Consider the following 21,857-nt stretch of genomic DNA (forward strand, 5'->3'; position numbering starts at 1 on the left):
AACTTTGCATGTGTTATTATAATTATTAAGCTAAGGTATTATTTAGCCATTTAAGTCAAAATATTTTCACCGTTGCCCCAATTATAGGACATATATAAGAATGATTTTGAGTTGTTTAGAATCACGTTTGTTATTTTTTAAATCACTATGAAATGTGTTTTTATAATTCAAAATCAATTTTAATGATATGAAAATTACTTTTAGACTATGAAGCACAAATACTTTAGAATCAATATCAGACACGTATCGGGTATCGATACTTTCAGATACTTCTCAGATACGTATCTGACACGCGATTTGACGTATCTATACTTCTAGATACTTCCCAGATACGTATCTAACATGCAATTTAACGTATCTATTTCTATGCATATTTTTTTTTTAAGAAAAAAGATAAGTAACTCATCTAATCTTTCCCAATCTAAAATTAGGCAACCTATTTAAAAAGTTCACTATTTGAGTCCAAAACTAAAAAAAAAAAAAAAAGACCAAACCCTAGACTAGAATCATTCAATCTTCATATTTACATTTGAGTCCCCACAAAGTCTAAAAAAATATAAATCATTTGGATATATTCATCAATAAGTTCTTCGTTTATTTTCATACTTCCCCCTCTTATTCTTCTTCTTTTTTGTAATATGAGTCACTTTTCTATTGCTTTTTATTAACTATTGTACTTCAACATCTTAGATGTTGTTTTTTTTGTATTGTATTTCAGTGTTTGTATTCTATTTTGTGCTATTGTTATTAACTTGTACGCTAAATTTATCTATATCCTAGATTTTTTTTAAATGTTTCTTCAACATATCAATATCCTCATTTTTTAGAAATATATATATTAAAAAATAAATAAAACATGACGCATCCTTAGACGTATCCGTATCTTAGTTTTTTAGAAATTGACGAATCACCGTATCCGTCTCGTGTAGCCGTATCTGTGTATGTGCTTCATAACTTCTAGAAGTGTAAATTTAAATATCAAAATAATTTTAAGTGATTAAAAACGTATTTGGGGTGATTTTGAATGTAACAATAATGATTTTAACAATTTTAAAAGTTTATCTCTTAGTCCATTTTAGATAGTATATATAATATATAATATAAATAAATGTAATTTTAATCGATAATAGACAAACACTTTATGACATTTAAGGCCATGTTCACCCAGTCGTAATAAAAATTAGTATAATCATAATAAAATTCCATTCATGGATCAATTGTAATGATTATGAATCGCGAACTTAATTGAATTGCTTTTGATCGCATTTACTTAAAATTACAAACTTGTCTCATTTACTATTAGTGTTGGGCCCCACAGCTCAATACGATTACAAAATACATGTAATTAATGTCTGTATTTGAATATACACATTAATTAATCTATGGAAGTTAATATGAGTGTTCAATTTACCAATTTTCTAGTTAGAAACAAAAGTTAAATAATTACTTAATTAAATAGAAGTGACCAATTATTATAGTCGTCAAATAAATTTATGATTGTTTAATTAACAAAAATAAAAATAAAACGAATACTTTTTATATTAAACTCTTTTTAAACATAATTAATTAATTTAAACTAATTATTAAAAATAATAAATTATTATAAATTAATTAGATTATTGATAATCATCCTAATAATTATAATTTAATAATTAAGATGACATAAACTATCAATGTTAAAGATATTAGTTGAAAATTATTAAGTCTATTTATATTTAAAAATTAATTTATTAAACCATAATTTTACTGTAATAAACTCACAATTTTGTAGGTATAAAATATCTATGTCGGATAAGTTTTGAAATTTCGAGAATAATAATACACTAGATTTTAAAAACTGAAATTTTGTGAAACAACGTAGGAAAATAAAGAAAAGAATCGGCATCCCAAATCAATCACCTTGAAAACGCGATGTCTGCCACGTCATAAAGCTCAATGCGTTGGCAACCTCTCATTGGTCTGGCGATGTCATCTCGAAACCTTCATTAGGCATGTGAACATACTCGAACAATCTGATCCATTCATTACAAAAGACGTAAACATCTACGGTCCAAGAATACGCCATGTCATCATCCTGAACGCGGCGTCGTTTTGATATTTCTTAGCGCTTCTCCAATCATCGAGATCAAGAGAGTTTTTCTATTCATTTTTCAATCTCTCATTTGTTCTCTGTTTTTATGATCGATTTTCGCTTAACTATCTGCAATTCTATTTCTTCTTCTTCTTTTTCTTCTCGAATTTCAGATTTGAAGAAATCCAAATCTCTGTTACTCTCTGTGATTCCAATGTCGGCCTTGGAAGGAGGAGGAGGTACGCTTTCGGAGATATACCAGAGTGCGAAGAGGCTGTTGTTGAGGACTAGGGATGGGCTTGAGAAGCTGGAGCGTCTTGAGTACACGGCGGCTAGCGGCTTGGATTCCCCCGAGCTTTCCTTCTCGATCAAGAGGGATATTACTCAGATCCAGTCTCTCTGTGTGGAGATGGATAGGCTCTGGCGGTCTGTTGCGGCGAAATCTCAACGTGATTTGTGGAAAAGGTTCTTCTTCCATTCCCACCTTTGTGTTTTTTTTTTTTTTTTTTTCCTGATTGAATTTGTAGTTGTACGGTTACCATATCATCTGATTGAATTCGTCCTTTGTTGGGTCGAATTTTGAATTAAATGGTTTTTCTTATTGGGTTTTATTCAAAATTGCTTATTCTTTCTGAATTTCTTGTTTTGTTAGTTTATTCAAATGTGACTGTTGTGACTGTTTGTTTCCTTGGAGTTAACTCATTGCTTCTTCCATACAAGGGAAAAGAGAAAAATGAATGTGGGATTGGGAATTTATTGTAATTCGTCTTACGACTTATGTCCAATTTGATAATGCTTAACTTTAGATGATATGATATTGAATTTATCATTACTCATTAGCTTAAACTTTTTGATCAATGGTAGGTGGTCTAGAGAAGTAATGTGTTTAAACCTTGCAATGTTATTTTCTTCCTATTTAATATTCCACTTGTTGGGTCTTCTTCATATTTCAACTCCAAGTATGATACTAAATTTGCCTTTACCCATCATCTTAAGCTTTTGGGGCAATAGGAGATTTTAGACTAACCTTGATGTGATACAACTGGGAATTGTTGTGCAGAAAGGTGGAACAGGTTGCTGAGGAGGCTGATTCTATGAAACAAAGTTTGGATAAGTATTTTCTTAGAAACCAGAAACGGATGATGGAAGCGAAAGAGAGAACAGAATTACTTGGAAGAGCTGTATGTACTTAGTTTTAGCTACTTGTGGCTGAACCCCTTCTTTAACCTTTCATTTCAAGTGGTCTTTGGTTTTATTTTTTGTAGAGTGGTGACTCTGCTCACATTTTAAGAATTTTTGACGACGAGGCACAAGCTATGAACTCAGTTCGAAATTCATCACGGATGTTAGAGGAAGCTAGTGCAACCGGAGAAGCAATCCTTTTCAAATACTCTGAGCAGAGAGACCGCCTGAAGGTATGTGCATAATTGAGAGCATGTAGATAAATATGTTTTTATTTGCTGAGGCTACCGTTGACTGTTAAAGAAATCTTTGAAGACTATGGATTTGGATGCATTCCCTTTAAATGTGAATTTGGTAAAGATTCTATTTTATATTCATAGTCTCTTGTTGCTTTAGGAGATAGCTGCAGGTATGGCGTCTTTGAGTTGTTTTGGAAGTTATACTCTACATATGAATATTTACTAGAGTCTGCTATATTATGCCAGTTATAGATTCTCCTGGAGTAAAAAACTCTTTGATTGGCTTGAGAACATGTGCATTATACTAATTAAATACTTAAAAGAATGTTTGACTCACAGTTTTAATAAGTTTTAGTTGATGAGTCCAACTTCATGTGACCTATAATTAGAAGTGTGGAAAATATGTATTATAGAAATTTAGGCAGGCTTGACTGTGTTTTCTGTTTTAGTTTGTAATTAGTATCTACGATTGGATAAAAGAGCGTTGTTATACAAATTTATAGTTATGGGAGATTAGCAATTTTGTAACCTAAGATTGTGCAAATCTAAACTTATGGGCTAACATTCGTCGGAGGCTTTTTGATGGTGCCATGATTGTTTTTGATTTCTGTACAAAAAAGACTTCATTATTTTACTAAACCAAACTACCTTCTTAGTATCATTTAATTATTTCTCAGACGGAGTAAAACTTGCAATTATAAACTACAGCAGGCTGAATCCGCAGTTGCTTTACTACAGCCTTTATTGGCTTTACTACATTGCATTTTGATCACCCCCACAAAAAAAAAAATCCATTTCTGTCTCTCATGTTCATTCATTTATTTTTGTGGTTCAGAGAGCACAAAGGAAGGCACTAGACGTCCTTAATACAGTGGGGCTCTCCAACTCTGTACTGAAACTCATTGAGAGACGACACCGAGTTGATAATTGGATTAAATATGCAGGCATGATTTTAACCATAGTAGTTGTGTTTGTTTTTGTTCGATGGATACGGTGATTCTTACGCAATGATTGTCGTACAATTCAATCCATGCTGGCTCCTTGAAGGAAGGTACATATTGAGGCTGGCTTTAGTTTGACCTCCCAGTGTTTGCACCTCTGGAGGTCTCACCATCCAGAAGACAAAATAGAGTACATAGAAAGCACAGCTACTTTGATGATGCCCTCCATGTCGAGCTTTGCTTTGCAAGTTCGATTGCCCAGCAAATTTTCAGGTAATCTGCAGTCTCCCTTCTGGGTTGCCATCGTTTAAGTTCTGATGTGAGATGCATGGATGTGTCAGAAGTAGCTTCTTTTGCTGATGGTGGTGGTGATGCTAGGCTTTTGTTTGTGACATTTCCTTATGGAATTTTTCTTTCAGGTTTGTAATTCAAACATGTGGAGATTTTGAACTACAACTAAGCTTAGAGTTGCCTCAACATTCTCTATAGCGTTTTTCCAATTTTGGAAGAAATGGTAAAAGTTAGGTCCTTAGGCAAAACCTTAGTTGATGAGTGTGGTGTTTAAAATTGAAAGTTGTACTCTTGTGCCTATATGCTATTTGACTCCCATATTTCACCTTTATTATCAAAATTATGGTTTGAATGCAATTAGAGGATTTTTCCTAATAAATCTTTATCGTGGGATGATTGATTCGGTTCTTCTCGTTTGAAGGCCCTCCTCACCGTGTCTCCAAAACAAGATATGCTGTTCGAGATATCTATCTTAACTGGAATGAGTTTATGTTACCCTCGCAACATACTTTTGTGTTATTCCTTTTTATTCTTTGCTTTTCATTCTTGTTTCCTCTCTTGGAGTTCTTGTACTTTTGAGCATTAGCCTATTTTCATTTTATTAATAAAAAGTATTTATTGTTTCCTTCCAAGAGTATAAAGAATCTTCATTATCAAATTATTTCGGCAATTTACAGTTTGATTTTTTAATTTTGATGGCAAGCTCAATGTATTCAATGAAATATTTTGAGGTGAATAATATTGTTTCCTGATTATGAAAGATAGATTATATGTACTTAACCCAAGTGGTAGTGTGGTATATATGTTTCTAGGTAATTATCTTCTACTTTGTTTTTTAGTTTTGGGTTTTAAAAAATTGTTTTTTTTTTTTTTTTTTTAATATGGTTTTTTCTCCCCTTGAAGGATCATTTAACTTTGAAGCCAGATTGTAAAACATAAAAACACTAATGATAATAACAGTAAGGTTAAAACTTGCTTGAATTTTGAACACTTTTAGAAAGAAAGTATAAAACAAAACAAATAAATTCATGGTAGAAGTTGTATTTCCAAGTTAAGGCTCTGCTTACCTACTTGAATGCTTTTATTTGCATTGTAAATGATAATTGGATGATTGCTTTGCTCTATATTTTTAGTTAATTTAACATGATATATTATAATAATTAAAAAGAAAATTTTGGAAGAAAATTTTTATCAATAGGAAAGAGAGTCAAACTATTTATAGAAATAATAATAATAATAAAAAAAACTAATAGACATCCATATAATTATGGCATATTGGATGTTGTGCTCAACTTGAAATACAATCATGGCATATTGTTAGCTTAAAAAAAAAAAAACTAAAAAAAACTTAAAAAGACTGCAAAATTTCTTTTATTTTATTTTTATTTTTTTACAAAAAGATATAATTATAAATTTAATTCATTTAATTTGATTTCTTCTTTGAGACGGGTCTCTACAGGAAATATATACATATATATATATACACAGTAAATGTTTGATTTAATTAGATAATATTGATATATTTATTTTAAAATCTACATATGTTCACACGAGCTTCCCGAAAAAACTTGTTTAACTCGTGTTGAGGTAGATTTGATGCAGATGTGGTTTGATTTATAATACTTGATTCTCTCTTATTTGAACGAGTACGCTTGTGATATTCTTGAAGTCGAGGTTCAAAGTATGGAAGTCTTCTGATTGTTGGGAGAATTCTCCGTTTTTTGGAGTGTAGAATTTTCTTCCACCAGAAATAAATAGAACTTCTCTATTTATAGAGTTCTCTAGTGTACCAAGCCTTGGTTGGTCTATGGACCTAGCCCTTAGGCCCAATAATTGGATTTGAGCATAATTTGGTATTTGGACCAAATTAAACTTATTTTTTTTGGGCTTAATTGAACTTAGCTAACCAACTTACGTCTTCAATTTCAATTTGGGACATATCACAATTTTTAATTAGTCCCAAATTTGAGATTTGTAATTTCGTCATTAATTTGGAAAATGACGTGACAATTTGTGATTGGTCCAAAATTATTCATTCAACAGATGCCTTAGTTTATTGTATTTCTTTATAAAACTCAGAAACTCAGTCTTATATATTGGATATATAAGTTACCATTGGAGTTTTAATCCAAGTGGGAGTTTGTTGGATTTTATGTCCTAAAACCCGTGGTTTGTAAACAATAGAACTTATTCTGAAAGTTCAATGAGGTGTTATTGAATAGATGTTTTGCTTGATAGAAATCCAATAAATCTAAAAGTCCCTTGACTATTATATGAGTACTTGAACTTTATGTGGAGACATAAAAGTGGATCAAGTTCAAGTAAATAGTCAAAATGATCTATAGTATATGAATAAGGTTGGGTGCCTTATTTTGGTAACACTATTGGATACGACCTGCTTTGTAGTTGTTACAAAGAGTTGTAAAGTGCTACAAACGAAGTGATCCTAATTCGTTCATGTTGGGACATGAAGAGTGGGGGTGTCCTTGTGCAAAAGGGTTTGTACAAGATCGAACCACGAAATTAGTCACTCTTACTTTATAACGCTCTTTAATGTTTAAGACTGATTATTTCAAAGCGATGACCTAGGTAACTTGACCTTAATTCTGAGCTAACTATGAACTCCTGTTTATTCAGGATTGTCCTTAGATTTGCATAGGCGAAGGTTGGCTCAACAGCGTTGGCTCAATAACCTCCCATTTCAGGGGTAAGACCAGATAGATAGCTGAGGACATAGGGTGCAAGACAAAATTCACTCCTACCCGCTGTTAGGGATAGTAGAGAGGTTGTTCCTTAAGTGCTCATTCTGGGTCTTGAACAAGGGGCCCCACCTTCTCACTGGCCCGAGAGGGACTCGATTTGTTGATTGGATCATAAAACAATTGCTCATTAGAGGATCAGTGGGACGTAAGGAACAAGAGGTAATTTCGGGGGTAAAATAGAGATTTGATCCAGCCGTTATTACGAACAACCTGTGAAGGGTTAACTTACTAATCATAGTTATACAGTGAGGGGAGTTCAACTATGGGCTTTAGTGGAGTGATCCATTAGTTAACGAATGGGGGTTAGTTCGATCTAATGAGTTTAGCCGATTAATCTCGGATCGTTGGAGCCCATGATCTGTAGGTCCACAAGGTCTCCCTACTAGGTCGGAAATGGACCAGCTCTAGAGTAGCGTGATAAGTTAATTTGAAACGTTCAAATTAGAATTAAAAAGAATTGAAGAATTAATATTTAAATATGATTTAAATATATGAAGATGAATATGTGTTAAATTAATTTAATATTGGATATTAAATTAATTAGAATTATTTAAAATTTTTAAATAAATAATTATTAATTTTATTAGAAAAATTAATTTATGAAATTAATTTTGTAAAATTAATAATATTTTCAATTTTAGAAAATAAATTGATTTATGAAAAATTGAAAAAGAAAAAAAACACAAAATGGAAAATTGGAATTTTCCATCTTCATCTTCAAGTAGCTCACACTAAATCCACCATCTTTAGCCTCAATTACTCCAAGTATGAGCTGCATCTCATGCAGCCATTCTCATTGCATGATGGCTGCAATATATTGAAGAGATTAGAGTGAATTTGAGACAAGACAATCGTAAGAATTTTTGGTGAAAATTCGGTTGAAGAAGGAGTTCTTCAAGTGAGTTGCTGCTGAGCTAGTCTCCAAGTTCCCTTAATTTCAGCTTATTTTGAGTCCCATAACTCAATCTAGAGCACCAAGAGAATAGTAGGGAAGATCTTGTGGTGGTCTACAACAAGATATGGAGAGATTTGTAGCTGAAAATCGAGATTTCAATAGTTCTTCAAAGATATGATTTGAAACCCATTTATTTCTGTTTGAGCATGCTTTCGTTTCTGCCAAAATTAATGAATTAGAGTGCTTATCGATCCTTGTCGCTTCCGCTGCGCGCTGATACAATCTAACAATTGCAAAATTGCCCGCACCTGCAAACATCAAGGCCCTGGGGAGCTTTCTAGGCCATGCAGGCTTCTACAAAAGATTTGTAGAAGGATTTTCCCAAATTGTGCATCAACTAAGCGCATTGCTAGAGTTGAACAGGCCTTACATATTTGATGAAGATTGCCAACAAGCGTTTGAAACCTTAAGGTATGCATTATCAACAACATCAGTATTGATAGCTTCGGATTGGACGCAACCTTTCATATTAATGTGTGATGCAAGCGATGTGGCTGTTGGAGCTATGTTAGTCCAAAAGAAGGCAAACCTGATACATCCTATTTCCTACACGTCAAAGACACTTACAGAATCCCAAGAATATTACACAGTTATTGAAAAAGAAATGTTAGCGGTAGTGTTTTCTATTGAGAAGTTTAGAGCTTACTTGGTGGGTGTGTCAGCAACAATTTACATTGATCACTCCACTATATAGTTCTTGATGGACAAAAAAGACGTGAAACCCAGTCTCATTCATTGGGTGTTACTGCTATAGGAATTTGATTTAGAAATCAAAGATGGAAAAGGTATTGAAAATCAGGTAGTTAATCACCTATTAAGATTAGAGAATAAGGAGATGCAGCTAGGCTAGGCTAAAATTATGAGGGTCGGTTGCTCTACCTCAATAACGGCATAGAGATGGGCGTCTTCTTGTTGTGCCCTAGCCTCCCTTTGGGTGTTGCTGCTATAGGAATTTGATTTAGAAATCAAAGATCTAAAAGGTACTGAAAATCAGGTATCTGATCACCTATTGAAATTCGAGAATAAGGAGATGCAGCTAGGCCAGGCTGAAATTGAAGAAACATTCCCTGATGAATGCCTGCTCAAAGTTGAAGATAAGGAGTTGTGGTATGTTGACGTTGTCAATTACCTAGCCATAAAACAGTTTCTAGAAGACTTCAATGACTAGTAAAGGAAACGACTTGTGTATGATTGCAAGTTCTACTTTTGGGATGAACTATTTCTCCACAAGTAAGGCCCAGACTCCATTATGTGTCGATGTGTCCCCGAGGTCGAAGTGCAATGCATCTTATCTTAATGCCATGATTCTCCTTACGGAGGTCATTCTGGAAGATAAAGAACAGTTGCAAACGTCCTCCAAAGTGGTTACTTTTGACCCATTCTATTTAAAGACGAAAGGGAATATGTTCTCAAGTGTGACCCATGCCAATGCACAGGCAACTTCTCAGTAAGGGACACAATGCCACTCAACAACATATTCAAAGTTAAAATTTTTGATGTTTGGGGCATTGATTTCATGGGACATTTTCCTCCATCTTGTGGTCAGCAGTACATTCTAGTAGCAATGGATTATGTGTTTAAGTGGGTCGAGACAATGGTCTATGCAAAAAATGATACAACAACTGTTTCTAAATTTTTGACCAAGTACATTTTCACGCATTTTGGGACACCAAAGATGTTGATAAGTGACAACGATACACATTTTATTAACTGCATCCTTTCTAAATTACTTGCTAAATATAATGTCAGGCACAAAGTGGCTGCCGCATACCACCCACTGACAAACGGGCAAGCAGAAGTATCTAATAGAGAGATCAGGTCGATTTTGGAGAAAGTTGTCAGCGCATCTGGAAGGGACTAGGCACAAAAGTTGGATGAAGCTCTTTGGGCATATAGAGCTGCATTTAAAATGCCTATAGGTATATCTCTTTATATCTTAGTATTTGGAAAATCTTGCCACTTACCTTATGAATTGGAGTGCTAGGTGTTTTGGACAGTGAAAAAGCTAAACATAGATCTGGATATCGTAGAGGAAAATCGAAAGTTGCAGCTCAATGAACTGGATGAGTGGTGGTTGTCGCATATGAAAATGTGAAGATTTGCAAGGAAAAGACTAAGCGTTAGCATGACCAACGCATCAGTAAGAAAGAATTCTTCATTGGTCAAAAGGTCTTACTCTTTAACTCGCGTTTGCGACTGTTTCCAGGAAAGCTTAAATCGAGGTGGTCAGGGCCATTTCTTATCAATGCAATCTTTCCTCATGGAGTCTTGGAGCTCATTCAAGAGAATGGCACTAACGCCTTCAAGATAAATTGGTAGAGGGTAAAGCCATACTTTGAAGGGAATATGCAATGCAACAAAACATCCATCGAGTTATGCGAGGTTGCTTGAAGCTCGTGTCAAAGTGTCCCTGCATGCATATAGACATATATTCTAGGGACGCTTCCTCTCTTCTGCTTTTTCTTTTTGCTTTATGTATACTATGCGTTTTTTTTTTTATTCCTGTTTGAATTCTTGTTTAGCATCGAAATTTTAAGTTTGTGTCATGATTGTTTACCTTGCATGCTTTTGAATGATTGTTAAATTTGGGGGTGTTGGCCTTTTCTATTTTATTTGAATTACTTTTGTATGCGTTTACATATATATATTTTTTAATTCCATGTAAATTTCTTAATCAAAGAATGAAATTTATATCACTATAATTCTTGCATTTTACTTTAAGCATTCCTCTTATACTTTCTTTTATTAGTTTTATGCCTTACGTCTAGCATTGATACCTCAATGATAATACCAATGTTTGACTACTTACATATTTAATTAGGCAGTAGAAATATAAGAATAGTACCTAGCTAAATGAAACATATTTTTTTATTTCCCATGCATGTAGGCCTCAACTCAAACCTCCTTTTGAAAATTCTAAAGCATTTTTATAGTTCTTTTTCAGCAATGAGGACCTTGCTGATCTCCAAAATTTGGGGTTGGGGAGGTTCGACTTGATGCTTTCTCTTACTTATAAAATTCTTCTTAATTTCATCAAAAAAAAAAAAAAAAATTGACATAATCAACAAACTCCACTATCAACGCAAGAGAGAAATCCCAGTGATATGAGTTAAGATTGGAAATCACACTTACCCATAGTTGGATGCCCGCATGATACCCGTGAAGGAAGCCAACACGAAATTAAGTAACCAAGACTAACGTGTCCCAACTTCGCTATCTAAGCCCAAGGAAGAAAAATACAACACATAAATGGTTAGATAAGAGTTAAGTTGTGAGGGATACTTGCTCATAGTTGGATGTTCGCATGACACCCGTGGGGGCAAGCCAAAATGAAAGTAAGTCACCTGAATCAATGCATGGGTAGTCTTGAGAAAATAATAAATTGCACAAAATTTTTTATAATAAGAAAACCTTCCAACACATTTCTGAATTTGAAAGATAAAAATGTTTTAGAAAGCAAAAGAGTTTTGAATAAAGGGCTTGCTGCATTAAAGATCGATTATATATTTCTTTGGGAAAGGGAACAAACTTGTATTTTCAACGCCAATCTAAAAAATTTGTAGATTAAAAAACATGATGAGAGGTGGAGCTAATGCGTTTAGATAATACGAGTATGTTAAGGAATTATTTTAGGAATACTCGAGGATGAGCATTGTTTAAAATTTGAGGTTGTGATAACTTATAGAAATACAAGTTATTGTTCTCTCAAAGTTAAAATAATTAGGATCTTTATTGATATAATCACATTCATTATAAAGAAAAACACATGAAATTCCATACATGTAGTGAACTCATATAATAATATCCTTTTAAGCAAAAAGCTGCTTCCCTAACACATTTCAACACATGAATCAAAGAAATTTACTAAGTATTCCAATGCAAGGAGTATGCATCCGACAACATTCGACACATGAAGGATACATTGGCTCGTGCATTTCATGTCGAATCACCAGTTGCAGGCATGGGTATCTGACTGGCAGCGTCTGAATATTTCAGAAGTGGCAGGCGGCTGTTTCAGGGTATGAAATTTAATGCAAGTCAAACACTTTAGCCAGAGAATCATTGTAAACATGTCATTGTACAATAGGATTTTAATTAAACTATATGGGAATGTGATGCATGGAGAATGTGGAGAGTAAATATGCGTGCGTCTTATGATATGAGTTGATCTCCATGCGTCGATGGTCATGCGTTGAACTAAGGGATATGCAATATGCGTTTAAGAATATATGCGATGACCATGTGTTCCTGCCACAAGTTTTCTTGCTCTCTCACCAAGTATAACGAGATCGCAAGTTTCTCAGGGTGATCTGAGGTCGAACTTAGAGACTTGTAACTAAATTTTGTGGCGTAATGTGTTTGCGGCGAAGAATAAAAGAATAATGAAGTTAAAGAACTATGCGCTACTCCTACTCCTAATTAAATAGATTAAGTAATGGAAGTATGACTATGAGAGTTGGTAGGGATGCGAAAATTATTAACGCGTGATAAAATGTATGGAAAAATAGATAAAATGGTGGAGGGGATGACTCCACCGCATCATCAAGCTTGATCGCAAGGGTAACCCCCGCCAACACAAGTTATGCGATCATGCTATACACAAATATAAACACATGCGATGCATATGCGAAAATGTCGATAGAACTTATGTCTAAGTCTCTATTCTTGCTTATGCGATCTGACACACATAAAACAAGGTGACCGCATACCACCATATTCTACTTCTAGGGCGCATGCGATGTGTAGACAGTAGATAGAACTTATTCCTAAGTTTCTACTCTTGCTTATGCGATCCAATCTGACTCTCTCAAGCCTAGATTTAGTCTTTAGACTACTCTCCCAAGTATGTCCAAATGATGAATGATGCACTCATAAGACAAGATAATCACATAAAGCATGGTTGACATAAGATTATTCCTATCTCTAGGAGCACTGCTTACTTTGCTTAGTGAGTTCCAGTACTTACCCTCTCGGGCAATTAGTCGTCGCTGATCAACTTGTAGACAAGTATTGCGACCGCTCACAGACAAGCGTTGCTACAGCCTCACACTAAGCAAAGAGGATTTACTCACTATACTCGCGCAACACACACCTCTCGGTGGTTTGCTACATGCTTCATATGTCTATGTTGCAAGATTAAGTATGCGATACTCTAGCAATGTTACTTAGTTCGTTGCAATGAAAGTAAGGGATGATAAAGAAGAAGTTAATGACGATGGAGTTGAAGGAAATAAAGAGATGCATTGATTACAAAATGTATCAATGTCTTAAGCCAAAATGTAATACAATACAGAGATAAGAAGAGAGATGGAGGGCTAGATGTAGGCAATGTCTTGCTTCTATCAGATGTGTGTCAAGGCTGCTGTGGTGCCATGGATGAGCGATGGAGTAGTCTCTCTCGAGATCTATCTTTGGCAAAGCTCCAGTCGTCACTCGGAATGGTTGAAGGAATGAAGAGCTCTCAAAGAATGTCTTCTCACACTCTCATCTGTGATCACAAGGATCTTCCTTAAGGCAGAAGCTCAGATACTTTGAAGTTGGGCTCTAAGGCTCTATTTATAGAGCTCAATCACCGATAACATTAATGGTCATGCTCTGAATCTCTGTCACTAATGGTGCGATGGACTTTCTCTGAATCTCTGTTATTAGCAGCGTGGTAGGTAATATGTCAACATTATCTTTTTGATACTCCCAATGTATGTGTTCATGCTTGGTTTCTGAAGTACCATCGCATTCCATCACCCTTGCATTCATCTTTCTATCATGGTTATTACTCTGTAGCCGCAACCTCTATGCGATGAATGCATGCGGTTAATGGCCACAATATCCATGCGATGAACGTACGCGATCACCCTTGAGATGGTCTGGGATTCACCGCATGTGATCGGTTCCTGCGATAGCTGTAAAAATAGACGTTTTATCGCAGAATAACGCATAATATTGGGTTAGCCCAGATTTTCAATGCTGATCGACGCAAGCTCACTTTTCACATGAATTCTTAGTATAACCACCATATATTCTTCTTGTTATTCCTCATAATTCTAAATAAAAGGCTACAATAACTTGCATTTCTACCAGTTATCAGAATGCATCTTAGTCTCAATAATGGCCAGGAAGAAAACTTTCCTCTCACTACATTCAGGTACTCTCAACTCTTTGAGTAAGACGTGTCTGATCTGTCTTAACAACTCTTGTTAACAGTCAGATCTAGATATCTTTAAACTTACTCTACTTTGATCTAGCCATTTTTAAATATCTGAATATTTTGAAAATGGCTTTTAACAGTTTGATTCTTAACAGAAGTTGCTATGAGATAGAACAAACATAATTTTCCGAAAATGAACATTTCATTCACAACAAAAATATATACAATTCGTTCTTTACAAGATCACAAAAGCAGTAAGATCAAACAATAACTTTTCCCACTGGTCAAGCTGAGAAAGCGGTCCCCAGGAACTAGTTTGCCTGTTTCATTTCTCTGCTCTCTTCTTGGCAAGATACTGAGGGCAGTTTCTCTTCTAGTGCCTTTCTTTGTTGCAATGGAAACATTTCCCTTTATCTGCAGCGTTCTCCTTGCCTTTCTTTGCAACAAGTTTCTTCTTCCCTTCCCTTTGCCCTTCTTCATAGGAGTACTCTTACACTTCGAAGAGGAGGCAACATCAGGCTTGGAGGACGTTCCTCTCTTCTCAGCAGTAGAACATTTACTTCTGATTCTAGACCCTTAGTTTTCAACATAGTCTGGTAAGCCTGTAGCGCATTCAGCAGAGTAGTCAAGTTGTATTCAATTTTATTCATCAATGCATTTGTACAGAATTGCAAAAACCCTTCGGAAGAGATTCTAAAATAAAACCGACTTGACTTCTCTCATCCATAATGACGCCGTTTACTTCTGCCACATTAAAGTGGACCATCATGTCCAGGACATGTTCACGAACAGAGGCCTTCTCTTTCATACGGCTGTTGTAAATGTATTTGATGGCATCATGCTTCAGGATGAAAGAAGGTTGTCCAAACATCCCTCGCAGAGATTCCATAATCTCTTTGGTAGTACTTATATCCTCATGTTTCTTCACCAAAACATCAGATAAGCTGGCTAGGATATAAGCACGGGCTTTAGCATTCGCCCTGATCCATCTATCATACTCATCCCGAATAGTCCGAGTTGTATTAGAGCTAGGAATGAGAGGAAAATCCTTTGTTAAGACAAACCACAAATCGTCTATCACAAGTATCATGTTCAAATTTGATTTCCAGGTCACATAATTATCCCCGATCAGTTTATCCAATGCCAACAATTGTATTATTGAACTCGTCATTCTGAAATTATAAACAAATTCTATAATCGAATTGCTTTTAAATCCAATCAAGTTTTAGCAAATTAATAATAATACCCAGAATTATTTTTTTGCAACAATACAACATGTCATTTTTGACTAAATACTATCTCCAGAATAACTCATATTCCGATAGTCATTTAGGTACCGCTTTTGATCAGAAATTATTAACACTTAATAATTCTGTAAGTGTAATCCTCCATTTTCAGACGTCAAAGGTCGGCCCTAACTATGCTATCGTAATGGAGAGTCAAGGTTCGGAATGGACCTAAGAAATATTATCCATCTCTGGAGCTTGAGTTGTTCTGAATCTTATGTTACAACCCTATGTGGGGATAGCTATCATTAAACGACTAGCAAAGGGCCACTTAAAGTTAACCAGCAGGCGCACATAGGAATCTCACAGTCCAAACTAACCGAAGAGACTGCAGGATATGTTGACACATTGTTCTCATCCATTTACTATGAACTACTTCCTCCGTTTATCTTGTTATTGACTCATACATCTGCTTTCATATGGAGGTCACTCCCAGGGTGACATGAAGCGTCATATGAATCTCATGGTGTAAACTATGTGGAGACGTGGCAATTGAAATCGTATACTTGATTTCTGTTCGAACAACTTCCCCTTATTCACCAAAATCTAGATTTGAGCTAAAAAATACTTTTCCATATAGAGGTCACTCCCAGGGTGACATGAAGTACTGCTTAAATCCAGACTGTGAACTCTTAGGGACGTAAGAGCTAAGAATAGCATATCATATATGTTATTAATCTCCCACTGAAGTTTTCTACTAACTTTATCATATAGAAGTTATTGGACTACCACTGAAGTGTTCTACTTAACAAGGGTAAATTTATATTTAGGTTCTTTTCCGGCTAATAAAAACAACCCTAAGTCTAAGTAGTTTATCCAAATATAACACTTATAAATGGACTGATGTCTAGGTGATAAACCGTTTTATTACCTCACATTGCTTACGTAGGCCGTCAACTTAAATACCCTCAGCCTTTGACAGGATTATATACCGGTTGAGTTTGTTACCCTAATTTTACAAGTTTAACGACCTATTTTAACTATTAAAACAAGTGGTTAACCTATGTGAGCATGCAACTATTCTTTGTTATAGATTTTAAATGTCTAACCAAATTTTATAACAGCTTATAAAACTTTAGACATGCTAAACATCCACAACATACATAAAGACATTCAATATTTAATATAACCATTATATTAAATACAAGAAACCCTAACATGCATACTATATATTACAACAAATTATAACATACTTTCAATTCATGTAGCATGCTTCCTATAGTGGGATTTTAAATATACATGGCATACTGTATGCACATACAAGATTTATTTAATTATAACATACATCCAATGCATAAATAGTTAAACACAGATTGATATGGTTTTAGTCTTGGCAAAAACAAGCAAGGAAAAGCCTAATTATTACAAAACAGCTTTTGAACCACTTTTGGACCGCTCGAACCGCTCCAAACCGAACCAAAACTGCTTGAACCAGACCCGAACTGTCTAAATAGGACCAGCAATCAAAAGAACTGGTCAAATCGGCTGCTCTAGCTCCATGCTCAATATCTCGCTAAGCCTCATCGTTTAGCTATGACGACCATCGCCATGCGTTTGCTTGATCGTTTGGCGTTTGCGTGATCGTGTAGCAGCCAACGCATAGCGCCTGACCAAGCTACACGATCGTGTAGTGTCTTCCATCTATCGCATAGTGTCATCGTCTAGTGCCGGACAACGCTACACGATCGCTTAGTTTCTAGCACTATCGTGTAGCACCATCATCTAATGCCAGACAAATACTACACGATCGCTTTGTGCCATCGTCTAGCGCCTCAACTTAATCGTTTAGCGCGCGCACAAAGGTAAGCGATCGTGTAGTGCTATCGCATAGCACCTCGACGCATCGTTTAGATGCGCACAAAGGAAAACGATCTTGTAGTGCTATTGCATAACCCTTCAACGCATCATTTAGCTCCCATGCGAAGCTACACAATCGTATAGCAATTCTACGCATCATTTAGCTCCCGCAGGTACATGATTGTCTAGCGCACAACACTTCAATGCTCAACGCCCGAAGCTACACGATCATCTAGCTTTTCTTCACATCGTCTAATGCCTGAAGCTAAACGATTGTCTAGCACTGAACCTCAACGACGATATGAACAGAGGTTGAAAAACTGGAATATGCAACTCGGCCTCTTCACTTATTTCTTCAATTACAACTTAATTTCAACTCTAATGATTCCAAATAAATTACTGACTCTTGGGAACACATATAAGCTCACAAACAAGAGCTAATTACAAATTTAATTGAGAAATAAAAGAGAAATTAAAGGCCAAAACTAAAAAAACCATATCAGTACAGTAGTTTCATATAACTCATATTAAACACCCATCACACCAAAATTAAATTGAATTGAATGCTTATATGATGCTCTGATACCAATTGTTGGATTATATCAGCACACAACAGAAGTGACAAGAATCAGTAAGTACTCTAATGCAATAATTTTGGCAGAAACGAAAGCATGCTCAAATAAAAATAAATGGGTTTTAAGTCATACCTTTGAAGAACTCTTAAAATCTCAATTTTCAGCTACAAATGTCTCCAAATATTGTTGTGGACCACAAGATCTTTTCTAATATTCTCTTGGTGCTCTAGATTGAGTTGTGGGACTCAAAATAAGTTGGAATCAAGGAAACTTGGAGATAGATCAGTAGCAACCCACTTGGAGAACTCCTTCTTCAACCAAATTTTCAGCAAAAATTTTTACGATTTCCTTGCCTCAAATTCACTTCAATCTCTTCAATATATTGCAGACCATCAAGCAATGAGAATGGCTGCTGCAGGTCATGCTTGGAGTAACAGAGATTAAAGATGGTGAGTTTAGTGTGAGCTACTTGAAGATGAAGATGAGAAATTCCAATTTTCCATTTTGTGTTTTTCTTCTTTTTCAAATTTTCAAAATTATATTTCATAAATCAATTTATTTTCTAAAATTGAAAATATTATTAGTTTTACAAAAATTATTTTCATAAATTAATTTTTCTAATAAAATTAATAAATAATTATTTAAACAATTTAAATAATTATAATTAATTTAATATCCAATATTAAATTAATTTTATACATATCCATCTTTATATATTTAAATCATATTTAAATATTAATTCTAATTTGAACGTTTCAAATTAACTTATCATGCTACTCTAGAGCTAATCCATTTCTGAGCTAGTAGGAGGACCTCGTGGACCTATAGATCATGGGCTCCAACGATCCGAGATTAATCGGCTAAACTCATTAGACCGTACTAACCCCCATTCGTTACTAATGAGTCACTCCATTAAAGCTCATAGTTGAACTCCCCTCACTGTAGATATATTATGTCCACTCGATATAACCATGAGTTAACCATTCACAGGTTGTTCGTAATAACGGCTGGGTCAAATCTTTGCTTTACCCCCGAAATTACCTCTTATTCCTTAAGTCCCACTGATCCTCTAATGAACAATTGTTTTGTTATCCAATCAACAAATCGAGTCCCTCTCGGGCCAGTGAGAGGGTGGGGCCCCTTGTTCAAGACCCAGAATCAGCACTTAAGGGAACAACCTCTCTACTATCCCTAACAGCGGGTAGGAGTGAATTATGTCTTGTACCCTATGTTCCTAACTATCTATCCAGTCTTACCCCTGAAATGGGAGGTTATTGAGCCGGCGCTGTTGAGTGAACCCTCACCTATGCAAATCTAAGGATAATCCCGAATAAATAGAAGTTCATAGTTAGCTCAGGATTAAGGTCAAGTTACCTAGGCGATCGCTGTGAAATAGTCAGTCTTAAATAGTAAAGAGTGTTATAAAGTAAGAGTGGCGAATTTCGTGATCCGATCTTGTACAAACCCTTTTGCACAAGGACACCCCCACTCCTCATGTCCCAACATGAACAAATTAGGATCACTTCGTTTGTAACACTTTACAACTCCTTGTAATAACTATAGAGCGGGCCACATCCAATAGTGTTACCAGAATAAGGCACCCAACCTTATTCATATTCTATAGATCATTTTGATTATTTACTCAAACTTGATCCACTTTTATGTCTCCACATAAAGTTCAAGTACTCATGTAATAGTCAAGGGACTTTTAGGTTTATTGGATTTCTATCAAGAAAAACATCTATTGAATAACACCTTATTGAACTTTCGGAATAAGTTATATTGTTTACAAACCACGAGTTTTAGAACATAAAACCCAACAAACTTCTGCTTGGACTAGAACTCTAGTTGTAACTTATATATCTAATATATAAGACTGAGTTTCTGAGTTTTATAGAGAAATATAATAAACTAGGGTATCTGTTGAATGAATAATTTTGGACCAATCATAAATTGCCACGTCATTTTCTAAATTAATGATGAAATTACAAATCATCAAATTTGGGACCAATTAAAAGTTGACATATGTCCCAAATTGTTGTTGTTGACTACTAGAGTTGTGTAAGCCTTGTACTCCATTTTTCCTATATAAGTAAGTAATGGGCCTGTTAAAGTAAAGTTGTGAAAGGAAGTAAAGAAAGTAGGAAGATGGAGGAAGAAAATTCTAAGTATTGGAAACACTTAGTCTCGAGTGAGTTTTAGATAGTTTAACAAGCAAAAAATTGGTCAAGTATAGAAGCCAAAAGAAGGCATGCGTTGGTGTTGGGAAGCATTGACGCATGAGGTTGTGTGTAACGACCAAAGATTGCAAAGGTTGTGTGAGGCTAAGTGTTGAATCCAAGGACAAACTATGTGTCGGAACTAAGAACGAATGCATGAGTTGAAGGATCTTTCATGATGCATTGACAAGGCATGCGACAGCCAAGGGGGCTTGTGAGGTTAATAAGCATTCGGGCAAGGCATGCTGGGCGTTGGCGTAGAGCCTAGTGCACGCGTGCAGGGATGCACTGAGGCTTGCGTGATTGTGTAGCGAGGAGGAACCATCGTGAAATGAGTAGGCCAGGCGAGGGTGAGGAAGCACTCAGTTGCGCGGGAGCAAGGCACTGGGCATTGAGCGAGGGTGATCTCATAGAGATTGCACGCCTACACGATAGGCGCTAGACGATAAGTGTTGAACATTAGACGATGGGGTATGCGATGTGCGCAGGACTAGACGATGAGTGCAAGACGTTGGCGTTAAGGCTGGGCATGTGCGCTGACCAGTATGAGGCATGAGCACAAGGCACTGAACACTTGATGCATGCTAAAGCTATGCGATGGAGCAAGTAAGTATATGATGATATATGCGATGAAGCGAGGAAGGCTGTGCGATTGCTTTGAAGCGTTGGCAGTCTTGGCACAAGGTTCAAGAGGCATGCGATGCAAATCTCGGTGGTTGAGTGTTGAGGAAGAGTTAATGCTTGGTTGATGGTATGTTAAGATTAAGCTATACGTGGGCTAGGACATGCGTTGGCTTAGGAGTATGCGATCAAAGGAGGGACGCGAGGTTGGGCGATGCATTGTATGGAGGCATGTGGCCATGTGGTTGCAAGCATTGGATTGAGAGTTGATCCTTGCGTTGTTGACCAAGAGAAAAGGATCAACATAGTGACTGATCAGCTAAGCTAGCTGTCATGCTCAGGTTTGTTGTTATCTCTTTAAGGATGTGGTGGCAGCTTGACATTGAGGGGTTAGCATGTAGTTACTAGTATAAAAGAGAAGCTTGGCTTTGAAGAGAGGGTTTGAGCAATTTACTCGTGCAAATGGAGTGATTCCAGAGCCATTAAAACCCTGAGTGTGTGTAATTACTGAGGTTGAAGTGCTGGAAGGAAATTCTAGAGGAACTAGGTTGGAGATTGAAAACTCTGGTTGAAGGTCGGGCTTTCGGGTAAGCTTAGGCCAGCCTTGATGATTTGAGAATTTCGGCAAAATCATGAGAAGTTCTAAGCTGAAATTTGAAGGTAAGCTTGCTAAGACATTTTAGAGCAAGTTTGTAGAAGGAAATTTCTTGATAGAAGGCTTCAACAATTAGTTATTTAAATTTTAAGCTGAATCTGGAATCTTGAACAAGTAG

The 21,857-nt window shown here is 35.7% G+C and overlaps 1 protein-coding gene across 2 annotated transcripts; it reads left to right on the top strand.

Moving 5' to 3' along the window:
• Window positions 1–2,042: 2,042 nt before the first annotated feature.
• LOC120089398 (membrin-11-like) lies at window positions 2,043–5,103 on the top strand. 2 transcript variants are annotated; one of them, XR_005485164.2, is made up of 5 exons: window positions 2,043–2,536; window positions 3,132–3,252; window positions 3,337–3,486; window positions 4,328–4,706; window positions 4,853–5,103. XR_005485164.2 is itself a non-coding variant. In XM_039046850.2 (4 exons), exons 1-4 carry the CDS (start codon window positions 2,178–2,180, stop codon window positions 4,487–4,489), a joined length of 792 nt encoding a protein of 263 aa, XP_038902778.1. In that variant the 5' UTR covers window positions 2,120–2,177; the 3' UTR covers window positions 4,490–5,103. The 2 variants fall into 2 exon arrangements, 1 of the variants encoding a protein (XP_038902778.1); XM_039046850.2 differs by having other exon boundaries at window positions 2,120–2,536; window positions 4,328–5,103.
• Window positions 5,104–21,857: the final 16,754 nt, after the last annotated feature.

The sequence above is a fragment of the Benincasa hispida genome, chromosome 10, assembly GCF_027475165.1.
Source record: "Benincasa hispida cultivar pf3 chromosome 10, pf3_genome.v1.1, whole genome shotgun sequence".
In the NCBI taxonomy this organism is placed as follows: Eukaryota; Viridiplantae; Streptophyta; class Magnoliopsida; order Cucurbitales; family Cucurbitaceae; genus Benincasa; species Benincasa hispida.